A 15,000-nucleotide genomic window follows, 5' to 3' on the forward strand; every position below is an offset into this window, starting at 1 on the left:
TACTGCGCTTTACTCTTTACGATTCTAGTGATGGAGTTGCTCTTGTGACCCATCCAGTGACATCACTCACAGTCTGATGACATCACACTGTCAGCTTGACTCACCTCACTCGGACCCCCAGCTGAGTAGGTACTAATAAAGTACCCAGTACCAGTACTATCAGCTATCTTAGGCAAAACACTTAAAACCAAGTCGAGCCAAGTACGTGCTGGCTGAGGTACTACATAGAGCAGTACCAGTACTACAGAATTATACAGAGCACCGACAGTACTACAGTACTGCAGGTACGGCAGGTGTACCTGTTGGAGTCCTTGTCCACGATCAGGCAGCTGACCGAGTGTCTCAGGCAGTAGATCCCTCCAAACACAGCACTCATCCTGAAACACACAACAACAAAGCAGCCAATCAGCACGCAGGAGAACATGTGACCTGTCTGTGCACAAGTATGTGGACACCACACGCACTTCCTGACCTCCAGCGAGACTTTCAAAATAAAAGTTTTATTAAGGCAGTATTAAGGATTAAGGAGCAGGATGTCCTGAGTTCAATTCCACCATCAGGCCTTTCTGTGTGGAGTTTGCATGTTCTCCCCGTGTCTGCGTGGGTTCTCTCCGGGTACTCCGGCTTCCTCCCACCATCCAAAGACATGCAGCTTGCTGGGATAGGTTAATTGGATAATCCAAATTGCCACTAGGTGTGAATGTGAGCGTGAATGGTTGTTTGTCCTTGTGTGTTGGCCCTGCGACAGACTGGCGACCTGTCCAGGGTGTACCCCGCCTCTCGCCCTATGACAGCTGGGATAGGCTCCAGCGCCCCCCGCGACCCTGAAAAGGTTCAAGGTTCAAGGTTCTTTATTTGTCACATGCATAGTTACAGTGGGGCAAAAAAGTATTTAGTCAGCCACCATAAACTCAACTCGTCGTGTTTGGAGGAAGAAGAATACCGAGTTGCATCCCAAGAACACCATACCTACTGTGAAGCATGGGGGTGGAAACATCATGCTATGGGGCTGTTTTTCTGCCAAGGGGACAGGACGACTGATCCGTGTTAAGGACAGAATGAATGGGGCCATGTATCGTGAGATTTTGAGCCAAAACCTCCTTCCATCAGTGAGAACTTTGAAGATGAAACGAGGCTGGGTCTTCCAACATGACAATGATCCAAAACACACCACCCGGGCAACAAAGGAGTGGCTCCGTAAGAAGCATTTGAAAGTCCTGGAGTGGCCTAGCCAGTCTCCAGACCTCAACCCCATAGAAAATCTGTGGCGGGAGTTGAAAGTCCGTGTTGCTCGGCGACAGCCCCAAAACATCACTGCTCTCGAGAAGATCTGCATGGAGGAATGGGCCAAAATACCAGCTACTGTGTGTGCAAACCTGGTAAAGACCTATAGTAAACGTTTGACCTCTGTTATTGCCAACAAAGGTTATGTTACAAAGTATTGAGTTGTGTTTTTGTTATTGACCAAATACTTATTTTCCACCCTGATTTACGAATAAATTCTTTACAAATCCTACCATGTGGATTCATGGATATTTTTTTCACATTCTGTCTCTCACAGTTGAAGTGTACCTCTGGTGCAAATTACTGACCTCTGTCATCATTTTAAGTGGGGGAACTTGCACAATCGGTGGCTGACTAAATACTTTTTTGCCCCACTGTATACAAGTATAACACACAGTGAAATGTAGCCTGACACGCTCCTCGACATGTGCAAAAAAATTGGGGGGGGGGGGGGGGGGGGGGGGGGGGGGTGTAGAGGAAGAGGAAGAACATATATATTAGGGCTGCCACGATTAGTCGACTAGTCACGATTACGTCGACTATCAAAATCGTCGACGACTGATTTAATAGTCGACGCGTCGTTTGAAGCTTTGTAAGATCCTGAAAAACGCAGGAATAAGTAGCAGGATTTAAGAGTGTAATAACGGACTGAAACAGAAGATGGCAGCACTGCATGTACAAGGATACCAGCTGCCGTTAAACCCCGAAGAAGAAGAAGCAGCGTCCCAGAATTCATAGCGCAGCCCAGCGCAGTTTCCAACAATGGTGGCAGCTAGTTAGTTTTAATATTGCTCTTATTATTCTTTCTGGGTCACAAAATAAACGTTTAACATATTTTCAGGCGAGAATGTAGCTGTGTAAACCTCAAATATCTGCTCAGTTTATCAAGACACCACATATTTTCAAAAGCGCTCCGACGTTTTCGGAGACGTCTGTTACCCACTAGCTCGATAGCTAGCCGGGAGCTAGGCTAACTAGAGCCGTGAGAACACCGGACTCCCGGCTAATCGTTTTCAAACCCACCGCCGTCTTTCGCTACTCAGGTTAAACATGATATATGAGTCACTTAGATAACTTAAAAATGTAATTGTTTGGCTTTTTTTAGTATTTTATTTGTTCCTGAGTAAATCGGTTTGGCTGAGATTAAAGTTATAGTTTTTACACAGCTGAATAAACATCAAGCAGACAGCTGATTATCAGAAGTGTGAGATGCTCGAGAATTTACTCCGGTGTCCTGTTATATTTTAGATAGAAGGAGTTTATTAAACTTCACCGAAACAATCTGCAAATGTCATTAAAATTTAATAAACTATCATCTTGTCTTTATTTTTAGTTAGCACCTTAAACACTTAAAGCTGTAAGCTAATGATAGTTATATAAGAGCAGATGCTGCTGGTGCAATAAGCTGTACATTTTACCTCCAATGGATGATGATCTGATTAGTCGACTAATCGCAAAAATAATCAGTGACTAGTTGACTATCAAAATAATCGTTTGTGGCAGCCCTAATATATATATATATATATATATATATATATATATATATATATATATATATATGTGTATATATATATGTATATATAGAAGAAGCTGACTGCACTCCACGAGCGTCTGGCAGCACAAATGAACCAGCTGCTAGTTAACGAGAGACACCCGGAATGGCTAACCGAAGGTCGGACGGTCCTGATCCCCAAGGACCCCAAGAAGGGACCGGTCCCCTCCAACTACCGACCAATAACCTGCCTCAGTACTACATGGAAGCTCCTGTCAGGCATCATATCGGCTAAGATGAACAGGCACATGGGTCAATACATGAGCAGGACACAGAAAGGAATTGGCAAGAATACCAGAGGCGCAAAACACCAGCTACTGGTAGACAGAACAGTCAGCCGAGACTGCAAGACCAGACTGACCAACCTGTGCACTGCCTGGATTGATTACAAGAAGGCCTATGACTCAATGCCCCACAGCTGGATACTGGAATGCCTAGAATTGTACAAGATCAATGGGACCCTAAGAGCCTTCATCAGGAACTCAATGGGGATGTGGCGTACAACACTAGAGGCCAACTCCAAGCCCATAGCACAAGTCACCATCAAGTGCGGGATCTACCAAGGAGATGCTCTGTCCCCACTGCTGTTCTGCATAGGCCTGAACCCCCTCAGTGAGATCATTAACAAGACTGGCTACGGATACCGACTACGGAACGGAGCAGTTGTCAGCCACCTCCTGTACATGGATGACATCAAGCTGTATGCCAAGAGTGAACGAGACATCGATTCACTGATCCACACTACCAGGCTATACAGCAATGACATTGGAATGTCGTTCGGACTGGAGAAGTGTAGTCGGATGGTAACAAAGAGAGGGAAGGTAGTCAGAACTGAGGGGATTGAACTACCAGAAGGCAACATTGCAGACATAGAGGACAGTTACAAGTACCTGGGGATCCCGCAGGCGAATGGGAACCATGAAGAGGCCGCTAGAAAGGCTGCAACCACCAAGTACCTGCAGAGAGGGTCAGGCAAGTCCTGAGGAGTCAGCTGAACGGTAAGAACAAGATCCGGGCCATCAACACGTACCCCCTGCCCGTGATCAGGTACCCTGCTGGGATAATAGGCTGGCCAAAGGAGGAGATAGAAGCCACTGACATAAAGACAAGAAAGCTCCTTACCATGCATGGAGGGTTTCACCCCAAGTCCAGCACCCTGAGGCTGTACGCTAAGCGGAAGGAAGGGGGCCGGGGACTGGTGAGTGTCAGCACCACAGTCCAGGATGAGACAACGAACATCCAAGAATACATTGGGAAGATGGCCCCAACTGACCGAGTGCTCAGTGAATACCTCAGGCAGCAGAAACCCAAGAAAGAGGAGGGAGACGAGGAACCATCATGGAAGGACAGGCCCCTGCACGGTATGTACCACCGGCAGATAGAGGAGGTGGCTGATATCCAGAAATCCTACCAGTGGCTGGACAAAGCTGGACTGAAAGACAGCACAGAGGCACTAATCATGGCAGCACAAGAACAAGCTCTGAGCACAAGATCCATAGAGGCTGGGGTCTATCACACCAGGCAAGACCCCAGGTGCAGGCTGTGTAAAAATGCCCCAGAGACAATCCAGCACATAACAGCAGGGTGCAAGATGCTAGCAGGCAAGGCATACATGGAACGCCATAACCAAGTGGCCGGCATAGTGTACAGGAACATCTGTGCCGAGTATAACCTGGAAGTCCCGAGGTCAAAATGGGAGATGCCCCCAAGGGTGGTGGAGAATGACCGAGCTAAGATCCTGTGGGACTTCCAGATACAGACGGACAAAATGGTGGTGGCTAACCAACCGGACATAGTGGTGGTAGACAAACAGAAGAAGACGGCCGTAGTGATCGATGTAGCGGTTCCGAATGACAGCAATATCAGGAAGAAGGAACACGAGAAGCTGGAGAAATACCAAGGGCTCAGAGAAGAGCTCGAGAGGATGTGGAGGGTGAAGGTAACGGTGGTCCCCGTGGTAATCGGAGCACTAGGTGCGGTGACTCCCAAGCTAGGCGAGTGGCTCCAGCAGATCCCGGGAACAACATCGGAGATCTCTGTCCAGAAGAGCGCAGTCCTGGGAACAGCTAAGATACTGCGCAGGACCCTCAAGCTCCCAGGCCTCTGGTAGAGGACCCGAGCTTGAAGGATAAACCGCCCGCAGGGGCGTGCTGGGTGTTATATATATATATATATATATATATATATATGTAGTATATACATTGGGTGAATGTGCAGTAGTAGCGGAAGGATAAGCAGAAGCGAATGGATGGATGGATGGAGCAGGATGTCTGATGGTGTGGTTACCGTGGTGTCTCAGCCAATTGTCTGTCTGTATTACTGGCCCCTCCCCCTCCAGCACCGCCATAGATTAATAACATAATGAAATTACAGCTGCTCCATAAATCAGAGCAAAGGGCTCTCATTAAACACACACACTCCACTCAGCTGTAAGTGTGTGTGTGTGAGAGAGATTGTGTCGACCTTCTCACGCAGAGCTAACACACACACGTAACATCAATGTGTCATCATGTGTTAATCACAGCGTGTGTGTGTTCTCATTTATTTGATGGCGAGCCAAATCACACACACAGTGCTCTGTTTTCCTTTAATCAGGAATCTGTGTGTGTGAGTGTGTGTGTAGGTGTGATAACAGCATCTGTGGGGCGATCGTGGCTCAAGAGTTGGGAGTTCGTCTTGTAATCGGAAGGTTGCCGGTTCGAGCCCCGGCTTGGACAGTCTCGGTCGTTGTGTCCACTTCACCCATTGCCTACTGGTGGTGGTCAGAGGGCCCGGTGGCGCCAGTGTCCGGCAGCCTCGCCTCTGTCAGTGCGCCCCAGGGTGGCTGTGGCTACAATGTAGCTGCCATCACCAGTGTGTGAATGGGTGGATGACTGGATGTGTAAAGCGCTTTGGGGTCCTTAGGGACTAGTAAAGCGCTATATAAATACAGGCCATTTACCATCTGTCACATGACCTTTGACCTTTTTCTGAGCCCGCTCAGCATCTGTTTCCATCTGGAAAAAAAAAAACTGCTAATGAAACTAAAATAATCACACAAGTAAAATCAGCTCATGAACCACCAAGTACAGGCTGCTGCCCCTCTGCAGGCTTCCAGAAGCTGTCCAATTAGAATGAAGTGGGCTAAAGCAGCTGCACAGAGGCCCAGCATCAGACAAAGAAAGATTATTATGACCCATGAATCATGCAGAGCTGCTCCTGCAGAAGAATAAAGAACACAGCCGAGACTCAGATCCTCGCCTCGGATCTGACCGACGTACCTGGTTACCTGTACCCTGCTACTCATCGCGTTTGTCACTCTGGTGGCTTCATCACGTCCACGTCACACTCAATACATCAGAACTCGAACAGTTCTCGCAACAGGTGAGCTTTGGGCGACTCAGGGTGCAGAGTAGCCTGCTAGCTGAGCACAGTAGTACTCACTGACAGTAGTACTGTAATACTGGTTCTTACCTGCAGAAACACTGGGGAATCTCTCCAAGTCCGTACACAGGAAACAGAAAGGGAGTGTTGCCATAGCGACCCAGGCAGCGCAGGAAGTGGCGCGTGGAGGCGAGCCCCACCTCGGTGAGTGTGTCTTCTGTCACCATGGCAATGGAGTGAAGCAGGAAGTGCTGCAGGTTGTCGCCCAGCTGCTGCTCGCGAAGGAACTCCAAAAATGGCCGACCGTTGTAAGCTAGAGGATGGGGAGGAAGTGCATCATTACCCACAATCATCTGATGTTGGTGAGAGTGACCTTATGATGTCAGCAGGTGGACAGGTGAGGCATCTCACCTTGGTGCTCCTCCGTCTCCTCCACACAGGAAGTCAGGAAGCGCATCAACTTCCTCTTTTCAACCACAGACAGCTGACGGCTTGCAAACACGTCTGCTCTGCTACAGGGCACCTGACGGACAGGTGAGCACAGATAGGTAAACACAGTAGGGCTGCCACGATTACGTTGACTAGTCACGATTATGTCGACCATCAAAATCGTCGACGACTGATTTAATAGTCGACGCGTCGTTTGAAGCTTTGTAAGATCACAAAAGACGCAGGAATAAGTAGCAGGATTTAAGAGTGTAATACCGGACTGAAACAGAAGATGGCAGCACTGCATGTACAAGGATGCCAGCTGCCGTTAAACCCCGAAGAAGAAGAAGCAGCAGTGTCCGTTATCATAGCTGTGTCCAAATTCGCATCCTCCTGTGCCCGCATTTGTAGGCCGATTACGTAAGAGCGACACGACGAAGACGGTCCAAATTTGAAGACTCCAACAAATGCGGCCAACAAATTTGAAGGATGGGTCGGGTGTATCCTTCATGGCCCAACCTATCCCAGAATTCATAGCGCGGCCCAGCTCAGTTTCCAACAATGGCGGTAGCTAGTTAGTTTTAACATTACTCTTATTATTCTTTCTGGGTCACAAAATAAACGTTTAACATATTTTCAGGTGAGAATGTAGCTGTGCAAACCTCAAATATCTGCTCAGTTTATCAAGACACCACATATTTTCAAAAGCACTCCGACGTTTTCGGAGACGTCTGTTACCCACTAGCTCGATAGCGAGCCGGGGGCTAGGCTCACTAGAGCCGTGAGAACACCGGACTCCTGGCAAAACGTTTTCAAACCCACCGCCATCTTTCGCTGCTCAGGTTAAACATGATATATGAGTCACTTAGATAACTTAAAAATGTTGTTGTTTGGCTTTTTTCAGTATTTTATTTGTTCCTGAGTAAATCGGTTTGGCTGAGATTAAAGTTTCTACACAGCAGAATAAACGTCAAGCAGACAGCTGATCATCAGAAGTGTGAGATGCTGGAGAATTTACTCCGGTGTCCTGTTATATTTTAGATAGCAAGGAGCAGACGGATGAGTTTATTAAACTCCACTGAGACTAGGGATGGGTATTGATAATATTTTCACGATTCCGATTCCATTTTCGATTCTTTATCGATTCTTTTTAAAAAAGGAGAACACTAAGGTCGATTAGCTTAGAACTTTGTTTTATATCTTCTCTTTGAACAAGATAGAAATTTAGGAGTAGCATGGCCTTACAAACCCAGCAGTGAGATCTTAAGAGATCCAGCCTACGGCTCTTCAATGGGGTGTCACAGGGTCCCCAGGAAAAAGATTGTAAATGTAAAATAATAAAATAAATATTCTTCTGTAGCAATAACAAAGTTTAACATAAATTATTCTGCAGCAATTACACAAGAATATCCAGTAATGTCCCTGCCTACAATTAAACACATTCACTTACTGAAAATCACCTGCTGTGGCAAACGGGTGCAAGTCTTTGACCACAAACTGAGTCTCTGCTCGGTGACATTCGTCTATCCCGGCCTGAAAGGAGACGCTGCCGGCAGACTGCAGCGAGAACTGCCAGCATCTGAGCCAGACTCTGTCTCTCTCATCATGGTCACTAAATGCACAGTAATGGCAGGTTTGTAATAAGGCAGATCGCGCTAACATAATATGCTCTGTTAGTTGATTATTTACCTGCCGCATTAACGGGAGAGGACGTGCAAACGTTACCGCTGCTGCTGGGTTGAGATTCACGAGTCGAGCGGAATTAAAAACACGACATTCATTTAAGGTCATTGTGTGTTTTGTGAGCAAATGCTTTTGCATATTCGTAGTGTTTCCTCCCTTAAATGAAATATCTACTTTGCAAGTATTGCAAGTTGCCCTGTTGTCATCCGTTCTCGTAAAGTACAACCAAACTTTTGAGCGTTTGAGCTGCTTAGGCGCCGTGTGGGACAACAAAGAACCGGTTTTCGATACCCATCCCTAACCGAGACAATCTTTAATAAACTATCATCTTGTCTTTATTTTTAGTTAGCACAGACCTTAAACACTTAAAGCTGTAAGCTAATGATAGTTCTATAAGAGCAGATGCTGCTGGTGCAATAAGCTGTACGTTTTATGTCCAATGGATGATGATCTGATTACTCGACTAATTGCAAAAATAATCAGTGACTAGTCGACTCTCAAAATAATCATTTGTGGCAGCCCTAAAAACAGACAGGTAAACGCAGACAGGTAAACGCAGACAGGTAAACGCAGACAGGTAAACGCAGACAGGTGAGCGCAGACAGGTGAGCGCAGACAGGTAAACGCAGACAGGTGAGCACAGACAGGTGAGCACAGACAGGTGAGCACAGACAGGTAAACACAGACAGGTAAACACAGACAGGTGTTTATTATTTATCTAATTCAGTCCCGACAGAACCTGCTAGGTTAGCTGCTGTCATCAGCGTGCAGTTTAATGGTTTGACTCTTATAAAACAGCCTGCGCAGGTCAACCAAACTTAGCTGCCCAGGCCCGAGACCACCCTCACAGACCTCTGAACAAACCCGTCTCTGACAGACGACAGACCTCTGAGCTCAGCAAAGAGAAGCCCGGTCACTGGCACCATCACCGAGCCAAACGTGGAGGCGACACAGCGGCCACTCTCACAGGTCGATGCCAAAACCATTTAAGACCTACTTCACCTCAACATTGACTTTGTTTCCTACACGAACATAGAGGAAGTAGTTCACACAACAGTACGAGGCTGTGACCTGTCAGCTTGTGAAGAGTTTCGACCTGTCAGAGCAGGTGCTGATGTGATGACACCTGTGTTTGTTGTGTTGATTTCACTCTTCTGAGTGCGACTGTTGTTTCTGTTGTTCTCATGCAGACATGACCGACACACAGAGACAGAGCAGCTCGTACCTGCTCCACGCTGCCGTGGCGATAGGTCAGTATCCTGGTCACATTCTTGAACTCTGCATAGCGACTGACGTTTGATTTGATGAGCAGGTCGACCAATGAGCCGCGAGAGTACATGAGCTGGAGGGAGATGAAGATGAAGCAACCGGAGCTCGGGTCAAACAACCAATCAAAAAGCAGTGGGATACACCGAGGGGCACGATTGGCCGAGAGGACTGTCCTTTGTTGTGCTGATGTCATGTTACCTTAGAAACCAGGTCGATGTTGAACCGGCGTCCTTCCTTTTCCAGCTGGGTGTAGCTGATTTTCTTCCTGGTTGGCTCTGATTGGCTGGGAGGAGCAGAGGGCTGTGGCTGATCCGCTTCTGGCTCCTCCCCCTGTTCCTGAGCAGCCTGTGATTGGAGGAAGTATGCAGTTATTATTGTTCGGCCAATCAGGAATTGATGTGAATGTCAGGGGAGGGCTGCTCTTCCTCACCTGCTCGTCTCCCTCAGCGGCCTCACCTGTTTCTTCTTCTTTTGAACCTGAAAGAGCTGATTGGTTTAAAACCTGCTAATCGAAGCTCAGAGAGTCGATACAGGATCAATATAAGACAGACCTGCTGATTCGGTCTCTGATGGCTCTTTAGCAGCGTCTTCACCTGCTGCTCCAGCCTCTTCTTCTTCTGTGGTGTTTGGAGGCTCCTCCTCCTCCTCGGCTTCTTCACTGAGACGTATTGATACCTTAATCAATAAACTGATCTCTAGCTGATGTGACCTTACAGGTATGCAGGAGTTTACCTGATGTAGCAGAACACCTGCAGGTTACTGATGGAGGCGGAGTCTGAGCCTGACAGGTAGATCAGCTCCTCCCCTTCTTCCACCAAGCTTGACCGATCCTGGACCTCCTCTGACAGAGACCCTGCCTACAAACACACAGGAAACTCACTGATGACTTCCTGTTGGGCATCTGGCCCCGCCCACCAAATCAACAACCTGACAATCAGTAACTCTTACTTGATGCTCCTGTATCCAGGTGAGCAGAGCGTTGAAGGTGAAGCTTGCCCAATTGGCTGCATAGTAGCTCCGCCTAAAGACACACAGGAAGCTGTCACTTCCACAATAAAAGCATCGCTCTATGCTCTTATTCTGACACTCTGACATCAATCAATTGATCTAACTGACTGATCTATCTCTGATAAAATATTTTATTTCTGTAATGTGAAAGCGTTTCTATAGCAACGCCCTCAGTTATCAATAAACAAATACATCAATTCAGCAGATACTTATTGATTTTACCTCACCTTTGAAAACATTCTGTAATTGATAACATTGATTATTAATCAGTAAGTGTTCTTGATGAATAAGTAATGACCTGTCGACGTGAAGAACTCTCTGTCCAACTCTGGAACACGCGGCTGCCACCACCGACTCAGCAAGACCTGATCACACAATCAATAATCAATAAGCAGCAGCAGGCAACAGGAATGAGGGGACATAAGGAGAGAAAGCTAGGAAAAGAAACAAGGAGACAGAAACCAGGCCTCAGCACAACCTGCACACAAAATCTATCATCAATAATAACAGGAAAGGAAACAAGGAGAAAAGTCTAGGAGACAAAACAAGGAGAGATACCAGAGGAGGGAATGAACAAGGAGAAACAATAAGGACAGAGCAGAAGGAGAGGAGACAAAAAGACGTCTAGGAGGCACAATTAGGAAGAAAAACAAGGAAAAGAGACAAGAAGTTACATGAGAGGAGGACACAAGGAGAGAGGAAACAAGGAGACAACGAGTCAAGATACCAGAGAAAACAAAAAGAGGAGACAAGGGGACAAGATAGGGCTGCTCAATTAATCGAATTTTAATCACGATTACGATCTGGGCTTTCAACGATCATTAAAAGTGACTGAGCCGATTATTAGCCCCTCCCTCGTGCTTTACTCTTGCGCTGCTCCATGTGGCAAATCGAGCGCACCTCTCGTTTCGAACACGTGTCACAACAATTAAGAGGACCCGAGGGAAGCTTGGAAAGCTAAGCAGAAGTTATTTGGAGAGGAGAGTGACTGCCGTTGGTTGAAAAGAGGGGTTAAAAAAAACTTCAGTGGTGTGGAAACATTATGGGTTCAGTAAGACGTGGATCAAGTAGACACAGTGTGTAAACTTTGCTACGGTGTCGTAGCTGCACCACAGAGCAACACTGCAAAGTTCACTAAACATAGATGTTTACATTTTTCATTTTTCTTGTATTGCAAACATTTGCACTGTTATTAGTATTTGCACACTATTTTATATTTTTTAAAGTCATTATTCAACACATTGTTATTGTTAACCTTTTAAAGCCGGTCAGAGCAGCACGCTCCGTTTTGTGTAACTATTTTTAAATCCCTGTAGAACCGGAACCGCGTAAGCTAGCGCAATAATTTGTTTTGCATATGAAACCAGAGGAGTTGTACTTGCATCTGATGCCATCAGCTTGTCCTCGGTCACGGTTTCCTTCCACATAAAGCTTTGCAAAAATTGCATAAAAAGCGCTTGCAGCAACAAAAACATAATATTCCAGAAACACGCTTTGCCGATCCATCAGCTGTTCGTAACACTTCCCACAGTGAAACAGACGTCAGCGCGAACTATCGAATGTCCGCCATTTCCTGCCAGAAACCGGAAGTGACGTCATCTTCGCGGAAAATGTAGTTTTTTACTTGTAGGCCTTAAAAACCTATACTGGTGTTTTTATAAGTCATGTTTGACTTTTCTGAATAGTTGCTGGGAAGCTTAGAACTCGAATTGCACTGCTGGAAATAGTTTATTTTGATGCACATGCTGTTTTCTTTGCAAATTTGAATCATAGGATTGTTTTTTTGTTTTTCCTGCAGTATATAAAAATTGCTGTATCTCCAAAATAAAACTATGAAGACACTCAAAATTAATCCCCTGTTGTTGTAAACTATTTTTTGCATTTAAAGCTTTGAGGGATAAACCTCTTAAATTTCTCCAAGTAGAAATATATGTAAAAAAACAAAAACAAAAATGATTTTCAATTTTTTTTCTAGTTTATTGCACTTTTTTGCAATTAATGTAGTTACTATGGACTTAATGCATACATATTATTAAAATATGGGCTATAACAGTTGTATTGATGTATAACAACTTGAAATGCTCCCAATGGCACTACAACATGTAAAAAAATAATATAAGCTCTGGCGGACTTGGTTCTATAGTAGGTCTTAAAGGGTTAAATAAATATCGTCAAATAATCGAGATCTCAATTTCAGTGAAAATAATCGTGATTATCATTTTTGCCATAATCGAGCAGCCCTAGGACAAGAACCAAGGAAAGAAAACAGGGAATGGAGGAGAGGGAACAATTAGAAACAACAAGGACAGGACAGAAACAAGAGCAGGAGACAAGGAAACAAGGTCAGGAAACGGAAGAAAGGAAACAAGGAACTTGAAAAGAAAAAGGAAACAAGTAGATGAGGGAACCAAACGAGAGACAAATGAAGGACAGGAGATAAGGAGAGAAGAAGGCACTGATCCTGTATCGATCAGGTTATTGATAACATGTGATCACTTTACTACTGATAATTATGAAAGTAAACCCTAAATATTGACTGTCGATCATTAGGACTCAAAGTGGTTCAGTGGTTCTGTTCCGATACCATAACTCGATCACACAGACAGCTGATTCATCCTGGCACACAAACAGTTAGCATCACGTAGCCTAGCCGTTAGCTTCCTATCCATAAGAAACAGATGGATGTTAGGAGTGCTAGCCTCTGTTAGCGGCACTGCGAGCTAACCCTGATAAAAGCTAAAGCACCTAACGTTAGCGTCAGCCCAACAGCCGCTGTCCTGCCTATTAAAGTGATCAATGAGTGATCAGACATTTATTAAAAATATCTCTTATGGGCGCTGAGTCTATGTATGTATCCAGGGGCTAACCGCTGGCCGAGGGTTAACGGCTAGCCGCTGCTATTGAAAATGCATTGGCCGTTAGCTGCAAGCTAATCCCTACTCATACCCCTGTTTTGTCCGGTTTACACCGGGATCCCGGGATGTTTCGGACCGAGCCCCGGCCACGACATGGTCCGGGATAGAAGACAGCCTAAAACCAGGTGTTGGAGTACCTGTGCCCAGAATGACCACGTCAAACTCAGACGGCAGATCCTCCGCAGCCATGTTGTTAGCAGGGAAACACAAAGTCACGTGACAGAGTTTTTTTCCTCCTTCAAATCACTGATCGATGAATTATCGAAAATAAAATTCTTCACTTATTTTCTCCCGAGGGTCTGAAAGTGTTGCATCTTTGTTCCTGTTTGTGTGACTCGTTGATGTCATCATGAAGCAGCTCTGCCAGCTGTTCCCACATCTGTGAATCAGCAGGAAACCAGGTCTGACGTCACTGTGTCAGCAGCTGATCACAGAATAGCTGGACATGAGCTTGTAGAGTAAAATCCTCCTTTTAGACAAACACACGAATATGAAACATGCACGTGGGGAAGGTGGTGCTGATTATCACTCATAATGAGACACAGCACATTTATATGAGTCGTTTATTCATTCTAACTTGCTGAAGTTATTGTGTTATAGGCTCTCTTTACTGTTGTCACACTGACAGTTTTCAAGTTGTTAATGAACAAAAACAATGAAATAAAAGATTTTGCTGTGAACAGACATCAGGAGGAGCTCTCCATGCAGGTGAAATAAGCCATCCTTAATCTGCCAAAACAGAAAAAAAACATCTGAGAAACTGCTACAATACTAGGAGTGGCCAAATCTACAGTTGTGAGGTGTGGTGTGACAACAACGACGAGGGCACCGTCTTTTCTACAAGACACTGCCGCTATCACTATTGCTGCTGGGAATACCAGGAAGCGAGGCATTCCAAATGAATGGCCAAACTCTCTTTGACCGACATTTCAAACTTTGGACTCGCTCGCAGGTCAGGTTTGATTGGAGCCAGTTGTTTGATGTCTGGGAAACTCAGGGGGAAAGCAGTGGATAACAGGAAGTTGTCACAAAACACTGTCTGTATTTCAATTCAATTTTATTTGCACAGCGCCAAATCACCACAACAGTCACCTCAAGGCGCTTTACATTGTACAGTAGACCCTACAATAATAGCTAGAGAGAAAACCCAACAATCATATGACCCCCTATGAACAAGCACTTTGGCGACAGTGGGAAGGAAAAACTCCCTTTTAACAGGAAGAAACCTCCAGCAGAACCAGGCTCAGGGAGGGGCGGGGCCATCTGCTGTGATTTGTTGGGGTGAGAGAAGGAAAACAGGATAAAGACATGCTAACCCATGAACAAATTGGAGTCTATTATATCGATAGTGTTGGTGCACTTTGTCCAGCCATTTGTAGATTCAAATTTTTAGATCTAATTAAAATTCAACCACTCCAAAAGATCCTTTGGAAACCCAAAGAGTTTTTTAAACTTTCTTTTTAAATGTTTACAAACACCAAAACAGAACAACACAAA

At 45.5% G+C, this 15,000-nt stretch overlaps 1 protein-coding gene across 3 annotated transcripts in view; it reads right to left on the reverse strand.

Annotated features, from left to right (window-relative positions):
* Window positions 1-13,894, reverse strand: part of LOC146661443 (rab proteins geranylgeranyltransferase component A 1-like) — a 21,953-nt gene extending 8,059 nt beyond the window's left edge. For all 3 annotated transcript variants that reach the window (XM_085421479.1, XM_085421480.1, XM_085421478.1), the window contains exons 1-11: window positions 13,641-13,894; window positions 10,887-10,953; window positions 10,529-10,601; window positions 10,313-10,437; window positions 10,132-10,238; window positions 10,011-10,057; window positions 9,779-9,925; window positions 9,537-9,653; window positions 6,611-6,722; window positions 6,290-6,512; window positions 300-377 (exon numbers count right to left, since the gene is read on the reverse strand). In XM_085421479.1, the coding sequence (XP_085277605.1) occupies window positions 300-377; window positions 6,290-6,512; window positions 6,611-6,722; window positions 9,537-9,653; window positions 9,779-9,925; window positions 10,011-10,057; window positions 10,132-10,238; window positions 10,313-10,437; window positions 10,529-10,601; window positions 10,887-10,953; window positions 13,641-13,692 (1,148 nt within the window). In that variant the 5' untranslated portion in view covers window positions 13,693-13,894. The remainder of the gene's footprint in view (window positions 1-299; window positions 378-6,289; window positions 6,513-6,610; window positions 6,723-9,536; window positions 9,654-9,778; window positions 9,926-10,010; window positions 10,058-10,131; window positions 10,239-10,312; window positions 10,438-10,528; window positions 10,602-10,886; window positions 10,954-13,640) is intronic.
* Between the last annotated feature and the right edge of the window lie 1,106 nt (window positions 13,895-15,000).

The sequence above is a fragment of the Rhamphochromis longiceps genome, linkage group LG10 (assembly GCF_057381845.1).
Source record: "Rhamphochromis longiceps isolate RC_006_pf linkage group LG10, R_longiceps_female_GT1.1, whole genome shotgun sequence".
NCBI lineage: Eukaryota > Metazoa > Chordata > Actinopteri > Cichliformes > Cichlidae > Rhamphochromis > Rhamphochromis longiceps.